This window comes from Centrocercus urophasianus, unplaced genomic scaffold (genome assembly GCF_019232065.1).
Source record: "Centrocercus urophasianus isolate 14NV4802_14NV808 unplaced genomic scaffold, USGS_Curo_1.0 seq_20, whole genome shotgun sequence".
Lineage (NCBI taxonomy): Eukaryota > Metazoa > Chordata > Aves > Galliformes > Phasianidae > Centrocercus > Centrocercus urophasianus.
In genome coordinates, this window is record NW_024884756.1 from 14,334,137 (window position 1) to 14,360,207 (window position 26,071).

At 37.1% G+C, this 26,071-nt stretch overlaps 1 protein-coding gene across 10 annotated transcripts in view; it reads left to right on the forward strand.

Moving 5' to 3' along the window:
• The window catches only part of CWC22 (CWC22 spliceosome associated protein homolog), a 190,123-nt gene that overhangs the window by 146,886 nt on the left and 17,166 nt on the right, over positions 1 to 26,071 (forward strand). For 4 of the 10 annotated variants that reach the window (XM_042821974.1, XM_042821978.1, XM_042821976.1 and 1 more), the window contains 16 exons: positions 5,786 to 6,864; positions 10,134 to 10,207; positions 13,199 to 13,269; positions 15,270 to 15,382; positions 17,006 to 17,073; positions 17,933 to 18,046; positions 18,160 to 18,417; positions 18,941 to 19,069; positions 19,863 to 20,031; positions 20,431 to 20,484; positions 21,296 to 21,431; positions 21,521 to 21,727; positions 21,844 to 21,906; positions 22,296 to 22,391; positions 22,907 to 22,988; positions 23,342 to 23,402. In XM_042821974.1, the coding sequence (XP_042677908.1) occupies positions 15,356 to 15,382; positions 17,006 to 17,073; positions 17,933 to 18,046; positions 18,160 to 18,417; positions 18,941 to 19,069; positions 19,863 to 20,031; positions 20,431 to 20,484; positions 21,296 to 21,431; positions 21,521 to 21,727; positions 21,844 to 21,906; positions 22,296 to 22,391; positions 22,907 to 22,988; positions 23,342 to 23,402 (1,464 nt within the window). In that variant the 5' untranslated portion in view covers positions 5,786 to 6,864; positions 10,134 to 10,207; positions 13,199 to 13,269; positions 15,270 to 15,355. Of the gene's footprint in view, positions 1 to 69; positions 2,968 to 5,785; positions 6,865 to 10,067; positions 10,208 to 13,198; positions 13,270 to 14,933; positions 15,040 to 15,269; positions 15,383 to 17,005; positions 17,074 to 17,932; positions 18,047 to 18,159; positions 18,418 to 18,940; positions 19,070 to 19,862; positions 20,032 to 20,430; positions 20,485 to 21,295; positions 21,432 to 21,520; positions 21,728 to 21,843; positions 21,907 to 22,295; positions 22,392 to 22,906; positions 22,989 to 23,341; positions 23,403 to 26,071 lie in introns of those variants that run through there. The other 6 variants (XM_042821981.1, XM_042821975.1, XM_042821983.1 and 3 more) reach the window with 6 other exon arrangements.

The following is a 26,071-nucleotide window of genomic DNA, read 5'->3' on the forward strand; positions in this document are numbered from 1 at the left end:
GGGGGAGAGAAAGGAGTCTGTACAATGGGAGGACTGAGGAAAGTTCAAAAAAAAACAGTAGCTTAACCTTGGTGATCCACTCACACTGGAAGGGCAAAGAACATCATTTAACATTTCTTAGGTTTCAGAATTCATTGTACTTTGAAAGAATACTTGATAAATTATTTAGGCAGTTTCAACTGAGATTGCAAAAATCCCAGCCTGTCAGAAGCCAGGTTAAAAAAGGGTGGTGCTGTATAAATAATTTACTTCTTTGGGGAGGAAAATACCATACAAATGCTAGTGTCTAAAATAGAGAGGCACTAAACCTGCTGAAGCTCACTAGCCAGACAGTGAATTTAAGCCAGTGCTACAAAATAAGTACTCTCATTTAAAAGCAGGGGCTATGCCAAACCTATAGTTATCAAAAGGTCAGCATTAAAGAGTCTGCAACAATTGCTGCTTTTAAACATTCACCCTTTTAAAGCATTGAACATACCCCAGTTCTAAAAAATATCTGGTGAAAGCTGCTTTTTATGATGATTTCTCATGGCAAATGACTAAAGCAAAGCAAGCTTGTCATATTAATGTTGGATGTTACTTAATTCATTGGCTTTATTTCTGTAACGTGGGCACCTTCCAGTTTTGTCACTGCTCTCAGCAGATACTTTCTGTACCAGTCAGAATTACTTGACATTTCAAGGGAACTAGATTGTTTGGGTTTTTTTCCTTTATACAGTAAATAATTATTATTCAGCATGTTTATTATAGTACTTTCTCAGATTAATCACCGTAGTAACTGGAAAGTAATTTCTATATAGTCTATTACATTTCTTATTTCTGTATGTACAAGTGCAGAATTTGGCAACAACAAAACCCTTCTGCATTGGCACACCTGCACTACGTAATTTGCTATGTAATTTCACTTGAGTAAAAGACATTGTTCCATGAAGGGCTTCTGTCCCCATTCCTCCTGCATATCTACAGAAAGTGAGGTGACTGACAAGCTGGGAGGTTCCTAAATGCAACCTTTATTTTATTACTTATAGCTAGTACAAGAGCACTCAGACAAATTGCTTCTCTGCCTACCACTTAATTGTAGCTGATAAGGTCTTTGATAAAGCTAGCCAGGTCTAGACTAGAAGTCAAAGACACCATGTTGGAAATGCATCAGTAATTTTCTGTGCAGTCAAAACTGTCAGCTGGAAAGGATAATGAGCAATAATCTGAGATGCCTGACTGACATGTATCGGGCCCATCTCAGATTTGTGCCTAGCAGGAGAAAATAAATGCTGTAGATCTGCTGATGGAATCAAGGTGATGGAATAAAGTTTTGTGGAAGGGAGATTAGTTCAATCAAAATCTCCATAAAATTATTTATTGTGTCCCCATACATGACAGTGGAATTCCACTTGTTTGCCTCCAGTACAGTCCAATTAGCTCACTAGTCACAGCTTAATGCTATTTTCGGAAGGTGCTCCCAAGAATTTTCAGATATTTTTCCCTCGTGTACTGATTTGTGAAATCTGCTAGGATATTTGTATCTCAAAGCTGCTATGCAACATCTGACTTGATGCAAGTTGTTAGTTATTATGTGATCCCTATTAGAAATAGATGTCTTTGGACTTGATTTTCAAAGTATCACCACTGTGAGAGAGCATGCCAGAGCAGCACACTCCATGATTTGGCTGACCTGTGTGGGAGGCTGAGGGGGAGCAGAATCAAGAGTTTATTAATTCCTGAGAACTTGAAAGCAGATGGCCCACAGTGTGGCAACAACCCTTATGGGCATGGCTATGATGCAGCCTTTTGTATCCCAACACTAGAAACAATGATTTCTACTTACCTTCAGTGCCCTCGCAGACACTGTTCCACAGATTCACAGAATTTCAGTTTGTAATATCGATGTGAAGAAATTTCCTCGGTTTTGACCCACGAGCCCCAGTCATTCTTCAGAGGCTGTAGTAATGATCGTCCTTCTTGCAAACAGAGCTTATGACAGGCACATGGGCTAATCTCTTTTTAGCCATCGTCCAGTGACTCCTTTGGAATATTTCAGGGAATTCAGGTTATTGCAAAGGCAATCATTTGTTATCTTGATTCTTGTCAGCTATGAAATATTCAGCAAAGATACAAAATTATCACCTGAAATGAATGTCCCTGAAACATTGGCTTTGATTTGCTATCTTTATACTTCAAATCTATTAATTGGAGGAGTTTAATTAAGAGGTGATAAAGGAAATGGCAGCTTTCTCTTCAGCATTCAGACTTAAGAGTTTTAACATAACTAGTAAGTGGAACTTGTGTAACAGATACATTCTAGTTGTCACAGATGAAGAAAATCAGCAGTCTATTAGCAGCAGCATGATAATATGGCAGGCAGCATAACTGCCTGTAACGTCATACAGACTTTGTAGTAGGGAGTTAAACCAGGAAAAGGAAAGTTGTCCGGTTTAGATATTCCACTCCCTCCCCCCCTAGAAAAATAATAATGCAGTTTAAAAAAAAAAAGCAGATAGAATTCGCCCAATTTCAAAGACTGGGCTGAGTTACTTCCAACATACTGCAAAGCTGAGCTGATACTTTGAAAACTTAGGAAAAAAACAACAAATAAAAGAAGTGAACTTCTGAAAAATAAACAAATTCTTAATATTTATTGTTGATCTCATCTGAATAAGCTTTTATTCTCAGCTTGTCATAGATGAATGAGTTTATCAAGGTGCTTACAGCAGGGTAATAATTGATTTCAGGCTTGGGTAAGCCCATTGATCTCAACTAAGTTTTTTCAGATTTAGGCTGATTTAGCCAAGATCAGTCTGTGACCTGTGTGTAAGATGACACATAATTGTCTGAGTGGTCTTCCCTTTGTGTTCAGGATCCGAAGGCACATTACTGACAGTCACATTCTAATAAGACAGGAGAATGAAAGGCAACCAAGGAAGGAAGAAATAATTTTGAGAACAAATCTTTCATAATTCTGGGATAAAAGTGAGTAGTATTTGGACAGAGATGGATCTGGCAGGCATACTATGTGTAGACCTAAACTTTTATTCTCATGATCTCATTTTTTTTTTTCAGAGTTAAAAAAAAATGAGTTACCCAAATATCGATTCTTCTGTCTCCCATTGAACATTGCTTTTATGTAAATGTGGTCACCTTATTCAGAGTTATGCTTTGCTTTTTTTCTTTGAAAAACTTATTTGAAAATTGTTATTACAACCTTGAAAATGAATGGAAAATGTTTATATTTCTTGATTTGTTGCTATATGTTCTTTCATAAACATGTCTGAAATCTTTGAAATTTTATATAATTTCTTTGCAAACAAAAAATGCAGTTGCCACCTGCTGGCCAATCCTTACCTTCTGTGACATACAGATGATGGCAAGTGACTAACATGACCAATAAACACAGTGTGAAACAAGGATAGACTATATATGCATAGCTGCTAAAGTGGTATCACGGAAGGAAGAACTTTTCTTGGTGGAGTAAAATTAGAGAAAGCCCTACAAAGTTCAAGCCAATCCTACAAAGTTCTTCCTGCTGCCTTTCAATCCTTTCCATCCTGTGTTCATTTGATTGTATTTTACTTTGTCATAAAGCAGTAAAATCATCACAGCAATCCCATCTCTCTGTGCACTAGTGACTAGGTGACGCCATGCTTTTGATGTAAGGAGTGGGATCTGAATTACTTTATACTATACTGAAGATTTTTTAAGGCACTGTAGTCTTTCTGCTTGTAAATAAATAGAGCCTTCTGTGCTTTTTAAAGTACAAACATTTTGCATACTCACAATGTTTCCTATTTGCTGACTGAGATATAATTGAGATAGCACTTGAGAAGACTTGACTTTCTGAAATCCTCACCATCCCTGCAGAAGGGCTTTGGTTTGATTTTAAGTAAATATTTCTGGTTTTGTTCAGTATTAGGATGCTACTCACTTTAATGCATCTTCTTTTACTAAAACTCAAAAAAAATGTTGCAAGTGTACAAGTCAATGCTGTTTGAAGAGAATGCATTGTAACATTATCTCTGCATCCTTTGTATATTATAAAAGTGCTGACTGCACTTTGATGTGGAAAGAATTAGATACAGTAATCAGAGGTACTGCTATGAAAGGAGCATCATAGTTTAAGCTGGAACTGTGCAGAGAAACACAGTGCAACGACAGCTTCGCACAACATCTAATTTGATTTGTTCTTTGCACCATAGCAGAATCATTAAACTACAGCCATCTGTTAATAATCAGGCAGTCTTCTGAGCAGAGGTCACCTTTCTCCCATATTTCATAAGATTCACTCCACACCAGTTATAAACCCAACCATGAACTCCTTTTCTTCCATAGCATTTTCTTTGGCAAATTTACAGTCACATAGAAAAACAGGAGAAAAAGTAATGCCTTTTGCAATTGACCAGGAGAAATTTAATGGAGAAATTAGAATTATTCCCATGCACTATACAGCTATACATCACAGATATCTCCCGTGTATAGAATACAGCTATGCATCAGAGAGTAATCTTCATTCCAGGAATGCTCCCAGGACTGAAAGCATGGTTCCACCCCTGAGAATCTGAAAGCACATGGGAATACTACGAGTCATTTATTGTATACATGTTTTATGGTACTTTCTCTGTCTTGTATTTATCTTCATTCACACTGATCTGTGTAATTCAGAAATAACCACGTCTGGCTGACTGCAGGCTCAATCTAAACAATATCATCTAGTTTACTGCTTTACTCCTTTGGCATAGATCTTGCAACAGAAACCTTTTATACTTATCTATCAATCTGTAGGGCTCTGTCTAGTGTCCTAATAGAGCTCCAAGCAGTGTTTCTGACCTCTGAAGCTCTCAGTGGTCTAGGACCTGGAAACAGCCTGTAGTTTAAAAGGACAGGGAGAGTCTGTCTGGAAAACCAAGGAGTTCCTCCTTTCCATTTTATGGATTTTATTTCTTCACTGCTTTACAGGGTAGATGCCGTGTAAGGCAGATGCTGCAATTCTCATTGTAAATTGACATTGGTCTGGAGCTCACTGATAGGAATTTTTTAATCTATTGTTTCTGTCCATGTATTTATATGTACTTGAAGTGGTCTTTTGAGGTCAACCCGCCAATGTCTGGGGAACCAGAGGTTTGCTTCTGCTACGGAAACAAATGTAGGTGTTGATGTCAAGTATTTGGTAATGCATTAAAATCAGTTCTTCACTGAAAAATTTGGATTTTTTTTTTTCAAGTGGCATAATCTCCTTTCGTGGTGTTAGCCATCTCCCCTTCCCCCCCTCCGTACACAAACCCCATGCTCTCTCTGAATGTAAAGGCTCAGTGACAAATTATCATTCTTTAAATTTTCAAATTCTGCTTTAAAAACTCCGCCCTTGAGGATGTTGGATTTGTTAAAATGCTATGAGGACAATTCCTCAATTTTTCAGCAGTTGTGGTGCCTTCCACGAATGTTTGTGTGTTATTTATAAAAAGCTGTGATAAGTCACCAGGTTATAACTTCAAGTTTTTACAATGATCTGACTCTGTGAGATTTTGAGGATATTCATGATTATTTCTATGTGCATTTCACATATTTTAAGAAAGAGTGGCTAATAGGCTTGCTGTCTGTACTTTTACGATTTCACTGTAACTTAAGCTTTTCCTTGTTAATTTTTTAATTTTTTAAATTAAAAAAATTTAAAAAAAAAATTTAAATTAATTTGTTAATTTTTTTCTTTGTTCTTCCCCTTTCACACCATCTTTCTTCTCTGCTCATCCACAAACCAACAAACATTGCTTCCTGCTGTATCCTGGACTGCTGCCAGCCATCCTGATGTCAACTGGCAAATGACAAAACTAGCCCAGCAATAAGGAAACTTGCAAAGAAAAACAGCAAAGATGCAACCCTGGCAAACAGCACACTCTTCGGTCCTCCAAAATGCCAGCAAAGCTGTTCTCATCACCAGAGATCTCCATATGGGAAATATTAGAAGAACTGTCATTTAGTAAACTCTCTATTATTGAACATAAAATAAGGAAAACAAAATAAACTGTGTTTTATCTGCCTTTCAAACCAACATCTCTAGAAACAATTCTATGAAGACTTTTTTACATTTAGAGATGATCAGTGAATAGCTAATTGACTTAATCATCTTAAATCGCCCTTCCCTAAATAAGAGCTCCTGGGGCACTGTTTCCTCAAGAAAATAGGGAAGAAAAGCCAAGAAAAACCAGATGTTTCTGTTCTCAGAATTTCCAACAGCGATACACAGCGATATGGTGGAGGATGACACACAAGTGATAGAAGGATTATCAGCAAGTTGTGAAGCTATGAAAACTACTCAGATTCAAAAATGAATGTTACCTAAAAAAGCTGTTCGTAAGAGAAGCTGGGAAGCAGTGGAACAATGTATTTGGTAACTTATGAAAGGATTTCCAAAAGTAATCACTCATCATATCTGCTTGCACAAGGTGGGGAAAAAAATCCATCCTGTTGCTAACAAGTGCTGTGGTAGAAAATAACAGCTAGTCTGTTAGAGAGCACTGGAAAAAAAGCGGGAATGCATTTCAGTTCCTAAAGTGTCTGTGCCTGAAAGAAGGTTCTAACAAGAACTACATAACAGGCCACCTATTAATTACTATGCAAGCGAATTGACTATAATCCAATGCTTCAAACAAACAAGCAAAAAACCCTTCATGTACTATTGCACACTGACCAACAGAAGATCAGGTGTGGGTTTTTTTTGGCTTTTTTTTTTTTTTTTGTGAAATGTCCATTTTCAAAGACAGACTACCTTCAAATTTTAAGATCATTTCAAGTGAGATTTTTTTTTCAATGCCATCTGCAAAGTAAGCTCGGCAGAAAGCTGAGTGACAGCAGTCATGTGCAGGACTCCTCCTCCAGGTAAGAATTAAAGAACATGTTTTCATAAAGCTGAATAATTTTATTCTTTTTGACCTATGCTCTTTTTTAGAACTGCTGAATCGTATGTGTGTTAAATGAGGTATTTGCATTTGTTTTCTGGGAGGCTAATTGAGGAGGCTGCCTGTCCTTGCTTTAACCTACTATCACTGTTGAAGTCATTTTGCCTCATAAACTCCATGGAGATATGAGACACAAGGCCAGTTTATTTCTACAGTGGCTCCACTTTGTTCAGAAATATTGCCAAGGCTTACTTGGAAGCCTTTATTAGAGGAAATATGAGCATTTGTACTCTGTGAAGATTGCAAGGACTCAATACAAAGTAGAAAGTATGGTTAATATAATGAATATGTTGTCTCCCTTCAAATTTAGATTGTTAGGAGAAATACCATTAGGATATCTATCTATATACATACATTAATCAGCTATTAAAATGTAGTGTGACTAGGCATTGATACAGTTATTGCTTAGTTGCTTCTTAGCTGTTCATTGTGACATTCCATTGAGTATTATGGGGTTCTGTCCATGTCTGTGCATATGTAGACACGCAGCAAATCTGTTTATGGTACTCCTATTAACAAATATTTTTGTTATTTTTATAAAGCCTTTGTGAAAATAATAATGCTTTCAGTTTTGCATTACTCTCTGTTTTGTATATTTGCTCTGGTTCTCACAGACCTTCTAATCTGCAGGACACTGTGAGCTGAAATCATGAAATAACAATAAAGAACCATATGCCATAGGAATAGCAGTGCCCATGTTATGAACAAGCATTGCTGAAATACAAATCACATCACACAGAGCCTGAGTTAATTAAGTCAGGCACCCACTGTTTACCTATAGTTTCAATAGCTGTTAATTTGGAGGTCTGCTGGAGTGCTAAAAAAAGTTAATTAACAAACGTAACATTTTGTGACATGATGAAGATATTTCTAAGGGGGTTCCTATAGTGACTTTTTCTGAAGAACAGTTTTCTAAGTAAAATTTTAGAGCATCAACGTTTTGACATTTGTTTACATTATTTTGAACACATAATTTTTCCATTTTCTCTGAAACAATATTTCCAGATATGTTGCAATTTGCTTTACTATTTTAAATACTTTTTTTTTTTTTTTTTTTTTTTTTTTTTTCTCTCAAAGAATTTGATTGCACTTTAATGAACCTTTGGTTAAAGGAAGCAGCTCACAATTCAACCGTATTAAATTTATAGTTGATATTTAATGGTAATAAGATCCTTACTTCTAAAAAGAATCTAAACAACTTAATGGAGAACATATAGGACCTGTCTGGAAAATGTTTGTTCAAGTACATTACAAAGTGCTCTATGACAATGAAAATTCCTTAAAATAAATTTTCTTTCAGGATGTTTTTAAAATGAAACATATATTCTGATATTGAGAATACCCACAAGTACACTGTTCATAAAGATGTTGCCTCCTTCCAGGGAACTATGTTCTCTGTATCTATTAAGCCTTTCCGACACTCTTCCTTCAAGGTCTACATTTTGCTGTAACGTCTGCTGGCTTGTTGGGATTTCTTGGTTTTTCGGTTGTTTTGTTGTTGGGACTTTTTTCTTTTCTGATGGTTTTTTATTTTGTCATTTTTTGTGTGGGTTTTTTTTGTTTGTTTGGTTGGTTTTTTTTTGGTTGGTTGGTTGTTTTTGCTTTCAGGGTTTTTTGTTTGTTTATTGGATTTGGTTTTTGTTGTTTTGTTGTTGCCATCTTCTTTTATTCTGAACACGCTGGGATCACTTCCACCCTGAACTGGTTGGTCTCTCATAGAGAAGAGCTACTTTTTATTGCAAATCAAATGTATCACTTCAAAGAAAAGATGTTGGCATCACATTTTGTACAGATCCTAGCACTTAATGCAACATTGGGTGGCTGTTAAGAGAAGAATTAAATACATTAACACAAAGACACCTCAGTTTAGAATGTCAGTGCTTCTTTTCTTGTTACTGTACTTTTCCAGCTTCCTTTTTTTCTTTTCTTTTTTTCTTCCCCCCCCCCCTCTTTTTTAGATTACTGCTCTTTATATAACAAAGTTCTTTGTGAAATACTGCAGGTGGGCTTCCAGCATTGTTACTCTGTTTCAATTCAGAAAAGAATATCTTTCCAAACAACCTTCTAAAAGGAGCTCCTGTGGCTGGATGTGCTGCAAATCCCAGAACTCCAAGGGGTGTGCAGTGTCCTGTCAAGATCTGACTCATCTGTCAGGACATCAGGACCAAAACATTTATCAAAACAAGGAAGAAATTCTGAACTAATCAGTGCACAGGTTTTTTATGTTTCAGGCCCACCAAACACAAGGTAAACTATATATTGCCAGGCCCTTCCCAGTGTATTATGATGATACTATTTGTGCTGAAGTATTTATGCTTCAGTAACACATGGGATTCCTTGCAAGCAGTCAGACAGTATCTCTCCTTCTCTATCACTGAGGAGATGAAAGATGAACACCACATTCAAATGTTCAGTAGCTGAGACATAGTTGTGCTAACTTGTCTTTCACTGGCTTGAGTGGCTGCTGCATCTTGAAATAATCAGATAAAGTAGAGCAGGGAAGCAATAGAAGGGAGAATAATCTGCTTTCTTCTAGGTTTAATTTAACTGTTGAAAAAGATAAACTATGGGAAAATCATCTATTTCCATTTCTAGTTTGGAAAAGTTGAAGAAAGGCGTAGCTATCTAGCAAGTTTTAGGAGCATGCAACAGATAGTTAATTTGTCCTTAACACAGGAAAATATTGCAACATACATAGAATATTTTTGTTTTGGTATCTTTACATTCATATTCTATTTAAAGAGTAAAATTTGGATAAAGTTATACATCGAGAGCTAAGTAAAAGAAGCTTTGTATGCTTATTAGAGAACGTGGACAGAAAGCCTCAAAGCACTGAGCAGCAGGTTAAGTAACATAATGACCTGGTTAAGGCAGAGAGGGTAAAAAGAAGGTGTCATCGTGTCCTGTAGCTTTCAGGGCACAAATCCACCCCCGGGCACTGAGCCTGGTGTCCCCACAAGAGGGCTCTGCTGCCACAGCTCTGCGGAACAGCAGAGACTGCTTTCATTACAGGAATGGAGATGTAAAAATACATCAGAAGGGTTTAACAAAAGGAATCAAAACGTAACTGAAAGTGTTGGGTGCTAAAAATGGATTTTTGTTGCTAAAGAAGACAAAGTTGCCAAATGTTTACATAGTTCAATTGATCGTATAGCCTCAATATTTTAAATAGATTTATTCCACCTGCAGGGGATTTGCTGTAATGTAACACCTTGGTTTGGTGAACACTCCTCACTGTGGAAAAGCACCGGTGTTCCTCTGAGGTATGTAAGTACCAAGTGAAAGTAAGGAAATGAAAACACCACACACCTGGGAGAGCTGTGCCTTCAGCACTCCTTCTGCCACCAGTCCACACCACTACATAGGAATGCACTTTTTTGACTAACATGAGAAACAGCTGAGAGAGCATCATTAAAAGTAACAGAAAACACATGTAATGTATTTTCACACCATGGAAGCTGTGTGGAAGTTTGCAGTCTGCTCATCTCTTCCTGCTGAGACCATGGGAATAGCTGTGTTTTGGCAAGGATTCAAAACAAGCTGGGAATGTCTTGGTACCTTCATGGACAAAAGAGTATTTCTCTATGTTACCCATTTTTATTACCAAAATGAGGTATCATTCAGGAAATATTGTAAATCCATGACCCTAGAATGGCTTTGGATTGGAAGGGACCTTTAAGATCATCTAGTTGCAAACCCCCTGCTGTGGGCAGGATTATTACCTAGTATGTATTGAAAAGTAATGGTGAGCAAAGACATTAGATCTCTCTGAAGCGGTTTTGTGGTGTCAGAGATTGTTTCTTTCTTTATCTTGCTCTTTCTCACATACAAATTTGTAACAACCAGCATCAATGCTGTCATCATCCCCTAACACCCCCTGCCAAAAAAAAAAAAAAAAAAGAGAGAAAGAAAGGTAGCAGAAGGTCTTGCACAGCTACATCCTGCTCTGAACAAATTCATGTTTGCTTCTCATCCCCTCTTTATTGGCTTGGCTCAGTTAACTTATCTGACCTTGCGCTGAAACTGCAGAGGATGCAATTTCTTGTGTTACTGAGGTGTGAAGTAACAGTCTGGACCTGATGCATAGTAGCAGCTATCTGAAAGCACAGTCTGAGCCTTGCACAAAGTTGTAATTCTACAGCATGCTAAAGGTCACACTGATTATCTTTAATAGGAATTAGTTGTGTATAAATGTTGTATTCCAAATGAAGCTGGTAGGAAAGTCATTTTGTAATTAATTAATGAAGTACTATTAGCTGCAAATAGTGTTTGTACTAAGAATCAGATATTGGAGCTACTGCAGTTGCTTTTTCAGTGAGCATCTACATGCAAACTTTTATTCCGTATGTGTAGAAGAGTAGGAACTGATGGAGTGCTCATCCCAGGTGAGGAGCCAACCCAGGGAGTGTAGCATGAGATAATTTTTAACTTGTATCATTTTGAGCACAATGACAAAAACTGCCGTGGGAAAACAACTTTACTATGTTTCCCGTGGCTTACTAATGGAGTGTTCGTGCACAACATTAAGCTGCTGAATATGAATTGGTTGGGTACATTATCCTTTTTCCCTTTGTGCAAGTTTCAAAGATATAATTATGTTTGGCTTAATTGCTATTAGTCTCAGTTGAATTATCACTGTTTTCTGTGTTTCTATATTTACCATATGTACAAATTAATATTTTAACTTTGACTCATACAGTATTTAATTTTGTATTAATTGGGAGTTATTTTAAGGTCTGAGGTATTGTTTTGCTCAGATTTAAAAAATAAAAATAAAAGAGAGAGAGATGGACAGGGAGAGAGGGAGGAGCATTCTATATGTTCATTATAGCTGCCCCAAATATACATACAGCCACTTGACATCAGTTAATTCAGAAACCAGAAGCAACACGGTATTGTTAGCCCATCCCCAGTGCTGCACTAGCTTGATGAAACAAGGTAGCAGAACTAGCTAGTTTAGAACTAACTTCACCTTGTACATCTCTACTGCACTTGGACAGGGCAGTAGATACGTCTGAGATATCTCAGAAATGCATACTGTTTCTCTTGTGGTTTTGTTGTTCTTGTTGGGTTTTGCTTTGTTTTTTTATTTGTTTGTTTGTTTACTTATTTATTTATTTTCTGAACATGGGCAATCAGGGTTGTTACAGTTAGGTACGTGGTTGCATGCACCACAGTCATAGAGAACTGAGTGCTTTCCAAGCAATGAAGAGAACCACATGCAGAGTAAGGAGATGTGTAAGATACCAACAAAAAGCAGATGCCTAAAGCCTTACTCCTTTCCAGAACTCAGAAATACGAGTCTTGACTCTGCTTCAGACTCCATGCATTTGGGATCTCAAGCACAGGAGCTTCAAAAAGACTGCCACGCAGTGCCCAACCTGCACTGCTGTCAGCCCCTTCAAAACTTTCCTTGGAAACTGGAGGCTTTGGAAATAAATGTCTCTTCAGCTTCATGAAATTAATACCTACATCTTTTAAAATATGTCCCCAGATCAGAAATCTAGACACTCTATAAAACTGAAATTCTACATAACACATTGCAGAGAAGAGACTGCATGGTGAGGAGGCCAGAAAAGCAATGAAGGGAAGAGGGTTCCGCTCTGTAATTCAAATGCAAAAGCCTTAATTTAGGAAAGGAAAAAGAGAAACATCACTTCACTGATTCTATTCAGAATTACACAGTCCTTTCCTTTCTTGTTCAATGAATCTCTCTCCTGGCCCTTACTCTGCATTCTGTGTTTAAGCAGAGAAGCTGAATAGTGTAATTCATAAGAGGATGTGGTCTCTCCATGTCACTCAGCTGCTTTCAAACATAAGCTCATTCCTCAGGGGTAATCAGTTGTTTCCCGGTGGTTGCACTTCAAAGTAGACTGCTTATTTTCTGGTCTTGTCCTCAGACACCCTCTGAAGAGATGCTCAGCTCTCCCCATTTGCTCTCTCTCAGCACGTTCAGAGGGACAGCCTGAGTCATGGTACATGTGCCATCAGCCACAGGAAACTCTTCTTGTGAGATGGTGCTGCCACATTGATGCCATATGCCTTTTTATTTGACGGCACCTGCTTACACAGCATGGGTCAGGAAAGAGATTGCCTTCCCAGCAGAATGGAAAACCATTGAGAGTTCATGGGCACAAGTCCCTGCCAGCAGGTGATGTTCTATTTGCAGTGGGTTCATGGTACATCTAGTGAGAACATTTAACAGTTCATATTGCCAGAGTTGTTATAACATCCAGATAACATGCTGTTTTCAGTCTCCTGTGTAGGCACTGCCACTACAAATTCAAAAGCTGAGGAAATAAAATTCTGTGATTAAAAGCTAGAGGTAAGCAGAAACATACTTCTGTACTTTTCCAATTATTTAAAACATCCCTGTGTTTGTTTTGATTAGGATTTTCTTAGATTGTTGATATCTTCTTAGGATCACAAAATGAGAGAGTTCACTTTTATGACTTTGTAAGTAAAAACACTGGAGGGCAGAGTATTTTTAACTGGCATGATGCACAATTTAAAGAAATTACTCCTGATCTTTGGAAAAATGTGAGACCAAGCTTATACTCACTTTGTAAATACTTCAAGTGTTTGAGAGTAAAGACTGCTATCTCAGTTTAAACTAAAGCAGTTTGAGTCAAAATGCTATGCTGAATTATCTCAGGCATGGTCTGATACTCCCTTTCTTTGATTCTTCTGTGGGATCACAGTTTTTGGCAGGGCAGCTTAACTCTGAAACTGCTGCAGTAGATTAATCAAAATCCAACCACATCATGATGTTTGTATGTGTTTGTACATGTATATGTTATATATATATATATAAACGTATCCTATATATATACGTATCCATATTTTCGTACTCAGTGTGAGAATAAATACCAGGGAGGAATGGTTCTTCCAAATTAAAACCTTTTATATAGCATTTCAAATTGTTTAGTGATGTAATGTCCTAATACCACTGGAGATCATTTGACATGACAGAACCTGGTGGTAGAATCCAGCCCTATTTAAAGTGACACATAATTATGGTTAATTAAGCTATAGAACTAAACATATTCTTCACTGTTAGAAAACATACAAGCAAAAAAGAAAAAAAGGCTATATGCGGTTAGGCAGCAAGGCCCCAATCAAAGCCATTGTGCTAAGTCCAGAATGTTCATAAGGTTGCAGCTGTTAGGTTCCAGCTCTGCAAACTCACCAGCTCCTCACTGCACTTCCAGCAGAACACTGCTGTCGGATGCGGAGCGTGTTGCAGTCATGATTTGCAAAGTGATCCTCAGGGCGCAATGAGGACATTGTTTTCATCACCAGGATTTAGGAAGGGTTTTACTTTAGTACAAATAGCCCTGTCCCAAGAGAATTCTCACAAAATAAACACTGTATTTCCAGATTAATGAGAGTGAATAAAATGTGAAGTGTTTAACAAGTAAGCACAATTAATTTTTCATATTCTTCTCACGAAGACTGCTTACTTCATCGCTGAGGGTCCTGAGACCCTCACTCAAAATGTGCAAGGAGGTGGGACCTTATGTTAAAGATTTGGGGGGGATATTGAATATTCACGTACTGCTCGGGGAAGCTTTTGCATACGTATCACAGGTAATGTATACAAGCTGAAGCTCTTTTGTTCCAGATACGCGCGGTTAGGGTGGAGATACCCCCTCACAAATCTGACGTCGTAAATGCCGAATGCTTTTATTAAAGCGTTTATTCCCAAATTTCGGATGACAGCATCAACTTATTTCCTGTTGAAATAAGTGCTTGTGTTTGTTTGCTTGCTCAGTTTGTTTTTCCCGAACGCTCCGTACGACCACTTAAACCAAAACAGCTGACCGACGGGCACGGCACGGCACTCGCCCTCAGCCGCCCGCCACTGCCCGCCGCACAAGATGGCAGCCGCACACCGCCGCTACCGCACTGCGTTTCCCGTGGTGCAGCGCAGCCCGGCACCCCGCTCTGTGCGTTGCGCCGTCGCTGGGCGGTGCCTGAGCGCGTCGCGTTCGTTTCGTATCGCGTTCCGCCGGAAGTGACGGCGTTGGCGGCGGTACAGCGGCGGCGGGCGGTAGGTGCGGAGTGGGGGTTGCGGCCGCTTGGCGAGGTCTAGGTGAGATGGCGGGAGTTGTCCCTCCGTTCTCTGCCCTTTCCCTCCCCCGCGAGGAGGCGGAGCCCCTTCCCGAGCCCCGCGGGTCCGGCGTTTGCGGCCTGTATGCCGGGCCGCGGCTCGGAGGGGAGGCGGGCGGAAGGGGCGGGAGCCGTGCGGCTGGGCCTGCGGCACGGCAATGTAACGTTTGTGTTGTGCAATATAAAATCCTTGCTGTCATCTCTATATTGTAGATGAAACGTTCTGGGTGAACTGGTCACCGCTTTGGATTTTCTAGTTGCTGCACGTTCAGAGTTTTGTATAAATAACAGAAGTGGAGATGAAGAGCAGGGTGACACAAATAAACGTAAGTGCCCTGAAGCTTACGTCGTGTATTATTCTCTTCTTGCTGGTGGCTAGATTTCTGTTGATGTTGTATTAAATAGAACGCTTGTTGTAAGGCAGACAGTGGTGATGGCAGCCGTTGACAACAGAGGTGTTACTGTTAAGGCAGTCAGTTACAGCGGCTGGTGCATGCTGTCCTTGCAGTGGAAGTTCTGAACATTATTGGCATGTGGTAGTAAAACAAAAGTGGCTGAATGGTGGCTCAACTGAGAACATAAGGGCTGGCAAATGGGGAAAAAGGGTGCTGAAACTGTAATGATGATGTTAAGAAGAAAAGGAAGTATAAGTTACTGTGTCAGCTGCGTTTCTTAGTGTGGAAGTTGAACTTCAGCTTTAAAGGTTGTACAGTACAGTTCTGAGTGGGTGGGAGGGCTGATTTCTTGGCAAGCAATGAGAAAAAATGGGGTGTAGAAATACCACGTTTGTTTTCACTAGAATTTTACTGAATTTGAGTGACATCTTCATCACTAGCTTTCTTGGGGTTTTTGTGTTCAACCCTGCCTGGGCTGTTTTGCTCCTAGTTACATTCCAGCCTCTCTTGCCAAAGTAGTTTTTGGCAGGGATGCTCAAATATCCTTTGGTATTGAGCATAGGTATGTCCTCATGTTCTCTTGACCAAGTGATTATAGTAGTGCTCTCTCACCTGTTGAAATGACTAACTTAGCCAGGTAGGTTCTTTGGGTGCTTTGGGAATGGGCTGGGAGGGATACTGTAACCTGTGACAGGAAGCCTGGTCAGGAAAAGCTGAGGGAAATAAGTTATTCAGCAAAATAGTTGCTTTTGCAAGGATACCTGAGAACTCCCAGAGACAGACACATCAGTAACGTTGTTTTACTCCTATGAACCCTTGTCTCTGTTAGTCCACTTGGGCCAAGGCAAATGCTGTAGAGCTCATGAGAACTCATTATCCCCAAAAAACCCACCTTTTTCATGTTGTTACTATGTATATTAAATTTATACATGTCAAATTTATGAAGCTAGGAATGATTCAGTGAGAAAACATACAATGGTTAGAAAAAAAATGAGAGTTTTTTTAATTAAAAAGTAAAAAAGAATCTTTAGAAGAGGGGAGATACACTTGCCATTTGCTAAACAAGGACTGGTAGATGGCTGTAAACAGTGTTGCACATGATACAACAAAGTATAAAAGGATGTATGGATAAAGAAAACAGTAAAGGAACAAAGACTGAAGGTTGATTTTTGCCTAGTCTCTGACAGTAATCCATAGCAAATGCCCTGTAGAAACAGGGTAAACTGTGAAAATACTCAGTCTCATCCAGTTTGTAATTTCTTTTAGTAACCTGTATGATTTTTCATCTGTGTTCAGCCTCTTGAAATCATGATAAAAACTTAGCATCTAGAGTATCATGTAGCAGCTGCTTAAGTATGTGTTATTTAGAAGCAGCTCTCCTTGTGATGAGTCGGACTGCTATTAGCTTTATTTGATGAACATTGCTTCTTATAAATATGTAGCAGGCTAAAGCCATCATATGTCTTGATGTCTATATGTATATGTGTGTGTGTGTGTGTTCACACTAGTTGTTTTATGTCTTTGAAGTTGAATTTTTTTTCTCTTTTATTAAAGCATGGGTCCAGTCATGAAAAGAAAGAAAAATACAGTCCACGGCACAGAAGTTTGACTCCAGAGGACAGGTAGAAATGACTGATTTATGTTCCCTGTGACTGTGTGTGTGTGTATATATATATATATGTATATACATATATATGTATGTATGTATGTACACACCTTCTAGGGAGAGAAAAATTAAAACAAACAACGAAGGTGAAAACCGAATATAGTATGATTTTATACACTACCATAACACCTGTGAAAAATAATTGCAGGTTTAATAAAATACTTGCGTGTATAAAAAGCAGTAGTTTAATAGATTTGTAATTAAGACTAAATACTTTTAGTCTAAAATTCTCAGTTAAAATCTCAGGGATCTTGAAAATGGAAATTAGATAACACCTTCTTTTGTGGAACAGTACTGATGTTTATAGCAAGATTATGGAGGCCAGCAAGAGGTGTACAAGTATTGTTTGAAGCACATTCTACTGATGCAGGAGATGATGCACTAGCAGTTTACCTATATTTCATATTTGAATTGGAATAAAGCATCTTGTACCAAAGGCAATCATTTTTAGTGGTGTCTGTTTCATGCACCACCTCAAAAGTAGCTGAAGTGAATACGTGAGTTTCAAGAAATGCGGTGTGGCACTTGCCTTTGGTGTTTGATGTTACTGACATTTAGTGTTTATCCCACATGGTAGGAGGTGCTTCCTTTTAACGTGATTCTATCGATTTCTTTATTTTCATTTTTTATTTTTTTGCTGTCTGGCAACAATTTATAAAGGGAACATCTTGTTTTTGAGTGATGCACATACTAAGAGTGGAGTGCAGAATTGGAATTGTTGGTGTGTATGTAACAGATTGCATTGCAGGTAGTTATTAATAGCATAGTTTCTCTAATCCTTTTACTGAGAATTTTGTGTCTTGGTTTGTGAATAGGGATGTAGAGCGTGACAGGTCTCCATCTCCCAGAAGAAGAAGATATTCTGATGACAGCAGATATGATCAAGAATATTCAAGAAGGGAGTATTATGATGACAGATCTTCAGAAAGGTGAATACTAAGACCTGTTTTTCAATTCCTATGAAGGTACTCACTTTAAACAACAAAAGAGGAAAACAGCTTCTTTTTTTCTTTTTCTTTTTTTCTTTTTTTTGTCTTTTTAGAAGGATGGAGAGAGGGAGAGACAGATACTATGAAAAGTGGGAAGAAAGAGATTATGACCGAAGGAGGAAGAGAAGACTCTCTTCCCCTGATCATAGGAGTCCAGAGAGGTCAACAGTTCAGGGCTCAAATACTCATGAAGAGGCCACTTCAAAGAAGAAGAAAGAAGAAGTGGATCCAATCCTTACTCGCACAGGTGGTGCATATATTCCACCTGCCAAGCTCAGGATGATGCAAGAACAAATTACTGATAAAAATAGGTGAGTTGAAGGTAACGTTAGAATTCGTCCTGAAAAACAAAACTATCAAGGGTTTTAAGGAACGTTGATATAAGTGGGACGCTTCTTGAGATACCTTTCTGATCAGAAAAAAAATGAGAGCCATTTTTCTTAAGTCATCTTCTCTTTCCACCTGTCTCTGAGGAAAACAAAATGCTAGCCAAACAGACAACAATGAAAGTAACAAATCAGGCTATGACCCTCTCCACTTCTGCTCTTAATGGAAAAGTGGAATGCAGAGCATAAACAGGCTTTTTTTTCCTAATGCCCTTAAAAGACAAACATTCTGGGTTTTACCACATCTATGGGGAATTACATTTTGGCATGCCATGTTGGTTTGGTGGGTTTGTAGTCATTTAATGTATAATTGTGAGCTAGTTTTTATATCTGTGATGTGAATATTTTCTTAGTTTTTTTATTTAATATATTGCATCTTCGCATTTTTATATATATAACAGCACTGCCACAAACTTATGCTTTACTAATCTGTGATGCCTTTGAATAGCTTGGCATATCAGAGGATGAGTTGGGAAGCCTTGAAGAAGTCCATCAACGGTCTCGTCAATAAAGTAAACGTTTCTAATATAGAAAATATTATTCATGAGCTGCTTCAGGAGAATATTGTTCGAGGAAGGTAAATGTTGAAATAATTAAGTCAACTTTTTTTTTTTTCTGTAAATTTGTATATTGTACATTCTTGCATCACTGTATGTTTAGTGTATGGTTACTAATCTGACTTTAAAAGCTTATATTTTCCTATGCAGAGGACTACCATGCTTGAGGAGAGGGGCTGGGAGCAGAGGGGTGGAGGAAGGAGTACATGCTTGGAAGAATAAGACAGTAGAGCAGATAGCATGTTTCCTTTTTATTTTAGCTTATCTATTGACTTTACTTGAATGACTTGCAATTTACATGTGTCTATCTATTTCTTTCTGTGTTCCTGGACTTTATCTGAAGTAAATATTTTTAGTCAAAACACTACTACAACTAACTGACTGATCTGTTTACCACCTTCATCTTTCCCATTGTAATGTGGGGAAAAGGCTATTTGGCTATTAGGTATTTCTATGATTCTAGCAGTTACAAATCATGATGATTGTACAATAAATATGATCATAACCAGACTAATTTAATTTGCATTTGTAGCTAATAGTTTTAAAACCAAGTATTCTGTTCCTTTATACACGTATCAAATGAGTTCTATTCCATTTATTAACCCTGTAGTAAGTAGTGCTTTAAAGAGTCACATTTTGAGGGCTTTTTTTTTTTCCTCCTGGGTTTTGCAGTGAACAGCTGTTAGAAAATGACCACATAGCACCTTTCTAACTATTCAAACAGTGCAATCCTATTTTGTGATACATAATGGGTGAAAACATTGTGTTTTATTATATGAAAAATTTTATTCTTAAACTTGTGTATATTTGCAGGGGATTGCTGTCTAGATCCATTTTGCAAGCTCAGGGTGCCTCTCCAATTTTTACCCATGTTTATGCGGCTCTTGTGGCAATTATTAATTCAAAGTTTCCAAATATTGGTGAATTGATTCTCAAGAGGTTGATACTAAATTTTCGCAAAGGATATCGCAGAAACGATAAGGTATGCAAAAAATGTGAAGAAACAAAATGCTAAAACTTGTAATTCTGCTGAGTAATTTTGTACGGAGTGTATTCAAGTTAGGTATTTCTGAGGTGCACAGCCATGACCTGTGGTTTGTATTGTATCATTATGTACCTGCCATGTGTACATTAAATAAAGTAGCACTCGTGTATTGTGAAAGCTTGGCTACTGATTTCAGCTTGGAATTGTGATGCTATTTTTATATTTTACTTGGACGTATGCAGTCCTAATGGTAGAATAATTGCCAGTATACCAAAATAGTTATTTTCATGTCTTAATTTGACTGAGAAGCACAAATTGATAGTATAGAATGTCTCAGTTACAAGTGTTTCTTTCATGTAAGATGTTACAGTTTCCAGTCGTTTATTTCTTTTGCAGCAACTCTGTCTGACGTCTTCAAAGTTCGTTGCGCATTTGATGAATCAGAATGTGGTATGTTACTTTGTTTTCACTTGCCCATATTTTATATGACTTTCTATTTATTTTAGCTTCAAGACAGTGGTAGCTCAAGTGAATTTACTTCTCCTTTTCCATAAATTATGGGAAAACTGAGTTCGGATTTCCTGTCAGTACTTGCTATAAGTTGTTGGGACTTTCTAGAAAAGAGATTTCGTCTGATAATATGGCTGTGATGTTCTCATCTCTAGCCATTGCATTTAATGTCTGAGAGCTTCCCAAAACTTTATGTATATGTTTGGGATACTGTTCTGATAGCTTGTGATAGAAAGCAAATGAATTCCTGCAGATACTAAATGGAATTTTCTTGCAGCACTGTAATCTCATACAAAGATGATTAAGTCTGTAGACAGGATCAGAATCAATTGAATCAAATTTGTATCTTTCCTTGTTTTACCATCTTCTGTGTTAGAAGTACCAGGGTTTCTCTCCCTGGTGTATAAGATACTTCAGTTTGAAACGTTACTTCTTGCAGTTATTTTGAAAGACTATGCAATGCTAAAACTAGTTTTAGTAAGCTAAGTATTATTTTATTTGTCTATATAAATGCATTCTGTTTTTTTCAGTAATGGTAAAATGTTCATTAGAATGTATTCATATTTCAAAAGTATAGTCATGTTCACTGTGAAGGTAGTGTAAATATAAATAGCTAAATTGTGTATGAAATGTTGACAACCTCTTAATTAGTTTTGTCCAGTGTTGCCTTCTTTGTGTGATTAAACAAATGGTGTGACATCCTCAAAGAAATATTGTAAATTCTGGTTCTTTACTGATATTCTTTCTAAAGGCTCATGAGGTTTTATGTTTGGAAATGCTCACCTTGCTTCTTGAAAGGCCTACTGATGACAGTATTGAAGTAGCAATTGGATTTCTTAAGGAGAGTGGGCTCAAGCTAACAGAAGTTTCTCCTAGAGGCATTAATGGTAAGTATAATGAGCCAATATATTAGCCTTTTCTTGTTTTCTGTTATGTTCAGTCCTTGTCCATATTAAATATTTCTTTTTTTCCAAAGCAATCTTTGACCGTCTTCGACACATTCTCCACGAGTCTAAAATTGACATGCGTGTTCAGTACATGATAGAAGTTATGTTTGCTGTACGGAAGGATGGCTTCAAGGATCATCCAATCATTCCAGAGGGATTAGATCTAGTGGAAGAGGAAGATCAGTTTACTCATATGTTGCCTTTAGAAGATGAATACAACCCAGAGGATGTTCTTAGTAAGTTAGAAATAGAAATATTTTCCATGATTATATTTCACTCAAAAACAGACTGAAGATTTGATATACAGCCTTATTTTCATTTCGTGTTTTAAAGACTCATTTTTATTTTAAAGATGTTTTCAAGATGGATCCCAACTTTATGGAAAATGAAGAGAAATACAAAGCGCTCAAGAAAGGTAGGTGTACATGTGTACGTGTACAGGCATACATGTTTTATACATAATAGATGTATTCTATTAGATGTTATATGTGCATGCTATATGTAAAATATGTGTTGATGTTCTTTGTGTATTTTGTATGCTATTTAGTTACCCAACTATCGTTACAAGTCTTATTGTTTAACTGCAGGTGCATTTGTTTTTCAGATAACTGCCTTTCAATTCGTTGTACTCCTTTCTGACATACTCCTGTCCCTTTCCTCAGTATTGTCCCTACAGCTATGTTTTTAGCCAGTTGTGGCATACCTACTTTGACTGAGACATCCTTTCAATCTCAGATGTTAGATCAATTGTTGTTTTGGTAACTGAATTATTATGTTCTGTACACCTTTAATCTGCTCTTTCAGAAATCCTTGATGAAGGTGACAGTGAGTCTGAACCAGATCAGGAGGCTGGAAGTAGTGATGAAGAGGAAGATGAAGACGAAGAAGAGGATGAAGATGGTAAGTGTGTGACTGGCAACTTACTGGTGATCGTTTTGGAGGTTTTTTTTGTCTTATGTTTGATTGTTGGAATTGTTTTGTGTGCACGTTTTCTGTTTTTTGTAGGTTAAACTGTAAAGGAAAGCTTGAACTTCTGTTGCACATTTTATAAAACTAAGAACACTGCAATGTTAAGGGAGGCTTTAATCTGCAATTATTCCCAGATCTAAGTGTTTAATACTAGCATGTAACATTAGAGTGAAAATTTAAAAGGAGGCTTTCTGTATCTCTGCTGTATCTCTAAATATTTACCTGTTAGTCATAGATAAGGTGAACATTGATTTTAAATTCTTTACTTTGATAGAAATAAATATAGAAACACAATACTGCCTAAATCTTAAGTATTTCTACAAAAGGTATTTTTACACAGATGTGTTGCAGACCTAATAAAAATAGATACGTTCTAAGAGATACATAGATATTATAAAAAATATGGCTTAATGTTTTGTTATTTCCAAATTGTGTTTCTTTCATAGGCCAGAAAGTTACTGTCCATGACAAAACAGAAATCAATCTGGTTTCTTTCCGTCGTACCATTTATCTTGCTATTCAGTCAAGGTAAACATGATATAATTTATATGCAATTGCATTTCTTTTGATGTGACCGAATTTTAATTCTCTTCTTTTTTTTTAAATCCTGCTTTAGCATCGTTTTTTTTTTTAAGTACCATATGGAACTTGATTTATAAGGTAGAAAATTAACTGTTATTTTGACAGTGGGTTCTTAAATCATCATTTCAAACAAAAATCTTTGTTCTACAATACAATAATACAAGTTACTGCACTAGGACTTTTCTGTGAGTATTGCTGTAATCAAAATTTTCAAGTGAACAAAAGTCAGTGATTTTCGGGTGTTTTAGTACAGCTGTATGTTGCTCAGATAAGAAGATTTTTTTTTTTTCTTATTGCAGCTTAGACTTTGAAGAATGTGCTCACAAATTGCTGAAGATGGATTTTCCTGAAAGTCAAACGGTAAGCTTATTTTTTGTTGTTGCTATTAATGTGAAGTAGTTGTGTAGTATTGAGAAACCTTACTTGTCCTGGGACGTAACTTGTGTGGCAAGTAAATGAATGACAGTGTCTCCTTATAGCTGTTTTTCCTGAATATGTCTTTAAACCTTTAGGGCATGTAGGCTGACATATTTCTTAACACGTTTCTTTTGTGTAATTGCTCCTTGCTGACAAGCAGTTTAAAATATTTGTTTAAAGCCTGAAAAGATTTGTTGGTTGGGCTGTTGGAAAATGGTTATCCTATAACAAAAGTGCGGTAACTTGGAAGACATTTTCAGAACTCTGACTCTGAAAGAGAATGGAGTTGGAGCTATTTTCGGGCAGCTGTGGAGTTTGTCAGTAGGACTTGAAATACAGATTGGTATTAAAAGAATGAATCATGTCATTGCTTTCAGTTTTTGGTGTTGTGTTGGTTTTTTTTCCTAGTAATATTGTGTATTGATTTAAAGCAATCTGTGTATGGATGCTTAGTTGCAGTCTTGGAGATCATCAGATGTGTTCTCAAGTAAGGGAAATTGTCCTTTAGCCAGCAAACAATTTACATAAAAGTAATTTAAAAGTTTCAGGTGACTGCTATGTTTTTGTCTTATTTGATTCTTTAATTTTGTGCATGAAATGATTCAACGCTGCCTAAATGCAATACAAAGCATTGATAGGATTCTGGGTTCCAGTGAAGCCATAACCTGAAGAATTCCTGAGTAGTTGGGGAAAAAATGCTGTGTTGCAGAAAATCAATTCAGCTATAAAGAGTAGAGAACAGTCAGGAATGCATAAGCTATGTTATACAGTGTAGATATAACTTCAGCATCACTGCTTTAGTAATTGGTTTGATGACTGATTCTCAACTGCTGGTGTTTAATCCCATTGCTGTGTCTCAGCTATCATCTGTTCTATGGTCAAGAACTGCAAGGAAAAAATATATATTTAAAAGAAAAACCTGCATTAATCACAATCTGAAGTGTGGAAAGAAATAGACTTTTCTACCACTTCAGTTCAGAAAACTAGGTATTTTGTGAGGTTTGACTCAGTATTGGGCATTAGGTTATTTTCTTCTGCTTTTGTGGGTTGCCTTACTCACAAATGAAAATAAGCAGATAAACAGAGATGAATTTAATGTGTTATTTCTCTCATACTTATGTGGTCCTTTTACCAAGTGTTAATCTTTTTTTATTACATAACCCTGTGAAGTGCTTTGTAGAAATATAAAAGTGTGAGCTCTGAGAAATTTTATATTTCTACTATCAATGACAATTTTAAAAATGTAAGAATATTACTGTATGCAAAAGAAATGGGTAAATACATGTTTTTCTGCTGCATTGCAAAAGCAGAAGTTATTATTCATTCTTGATTTTGTAGGAAAGCTCTGAAAGGAACTTCCAGATCTAGTTTTGAGACTTACAAAATGATGGATAAATTAAATTGTCTAACAGTCTGTATATGGAACTACTAGTAATCAAACAAAATACAATGTTCACTACAGTATGGAAGCTTTTTACCATCAAGACTTAATCTCTGGAATGTTTCTACTGAGTGATGTATTTTTAAAGAACAATTGTTGGAGGGGTACAAAACATGATATCCTGTCAGCTGTCTGGTTACTTCTCTGGACAGCACTGCTTTGTTTTCCTAATGTTTCATTCCAGTATATTTTTTCCTGTCATTACTTAAGTGTTCAAATTTCTCTAATCGTCACAAATTTTAATATCAACTTTTAACACTCTGAAAAGAATTACATGCAGATTAATACGAATTTTTGTATTTGAATATTAAAATTTGTGGTGCATAGATGATTGGCTGCAGTTAGCATAAGCATCCTATTAAAAAAAAAAAAAAAGAATGTTATGTGATCCATATAACTAGGGTTCTGTTCTAATTACTATTAATTAGATGCCTTTAGGTTAAATGCTGAAGAGTTCTTGTTGGCGTTTTGTGTGTGTGTATGCATTGTTTTATGAAAAGAGATAAACTGGTATCAACTGTATCAAACTGGTATCACTCATACTAGTTGCAAAAGTTACTGCAGTTCATGACTGAGTGCAACTGATGTAAATCTGCATCTTTTCGTAAGATGCCACCTCCTCTTTGTGCTGTTTTCATTCCCTAATAATAATCATTACTTTTTATTTTACCTTAATCAAAAATGTGAGAGCTTTGACTCGTATGGGCTTACAGCTCCTAAGCAGTGTTTTATAGTGGAGAAGGAAAATACAGTTTCCTGATCAGTGTGAGAGTGGAAAGGACGATTAGTTGTAGATACTGAAGTTATAAAAGGATTTATGCACCTCAGATCTGTCCATGTGCTAAATGGATGGCAGGGCATTTCTGTCTGATTTGACCCTCTATTTCTAAACAAAATTCTCTTACATCTCGTACCTTCTTAAATGAAGCCTTTTTGAAATTATTCTCACTACTTCCATAGTTGAAACAAGTCACAGGATGAATTTTTTTTTAGCTATAAAGCTCCCTGTCCCTCTGCTCTTTTTTTTGTTTGTTTGTTTGGTTTTCCCTTAAATGAAAGTTCCATGAACCTGTTTTTCAGGAAGATGCTGGATCTTGCCCGACATTTTTTTCACATCTTATGATTCCAAGCTTTAACCATTCTTGATACATTTCTGAAATGTTTGATAAAC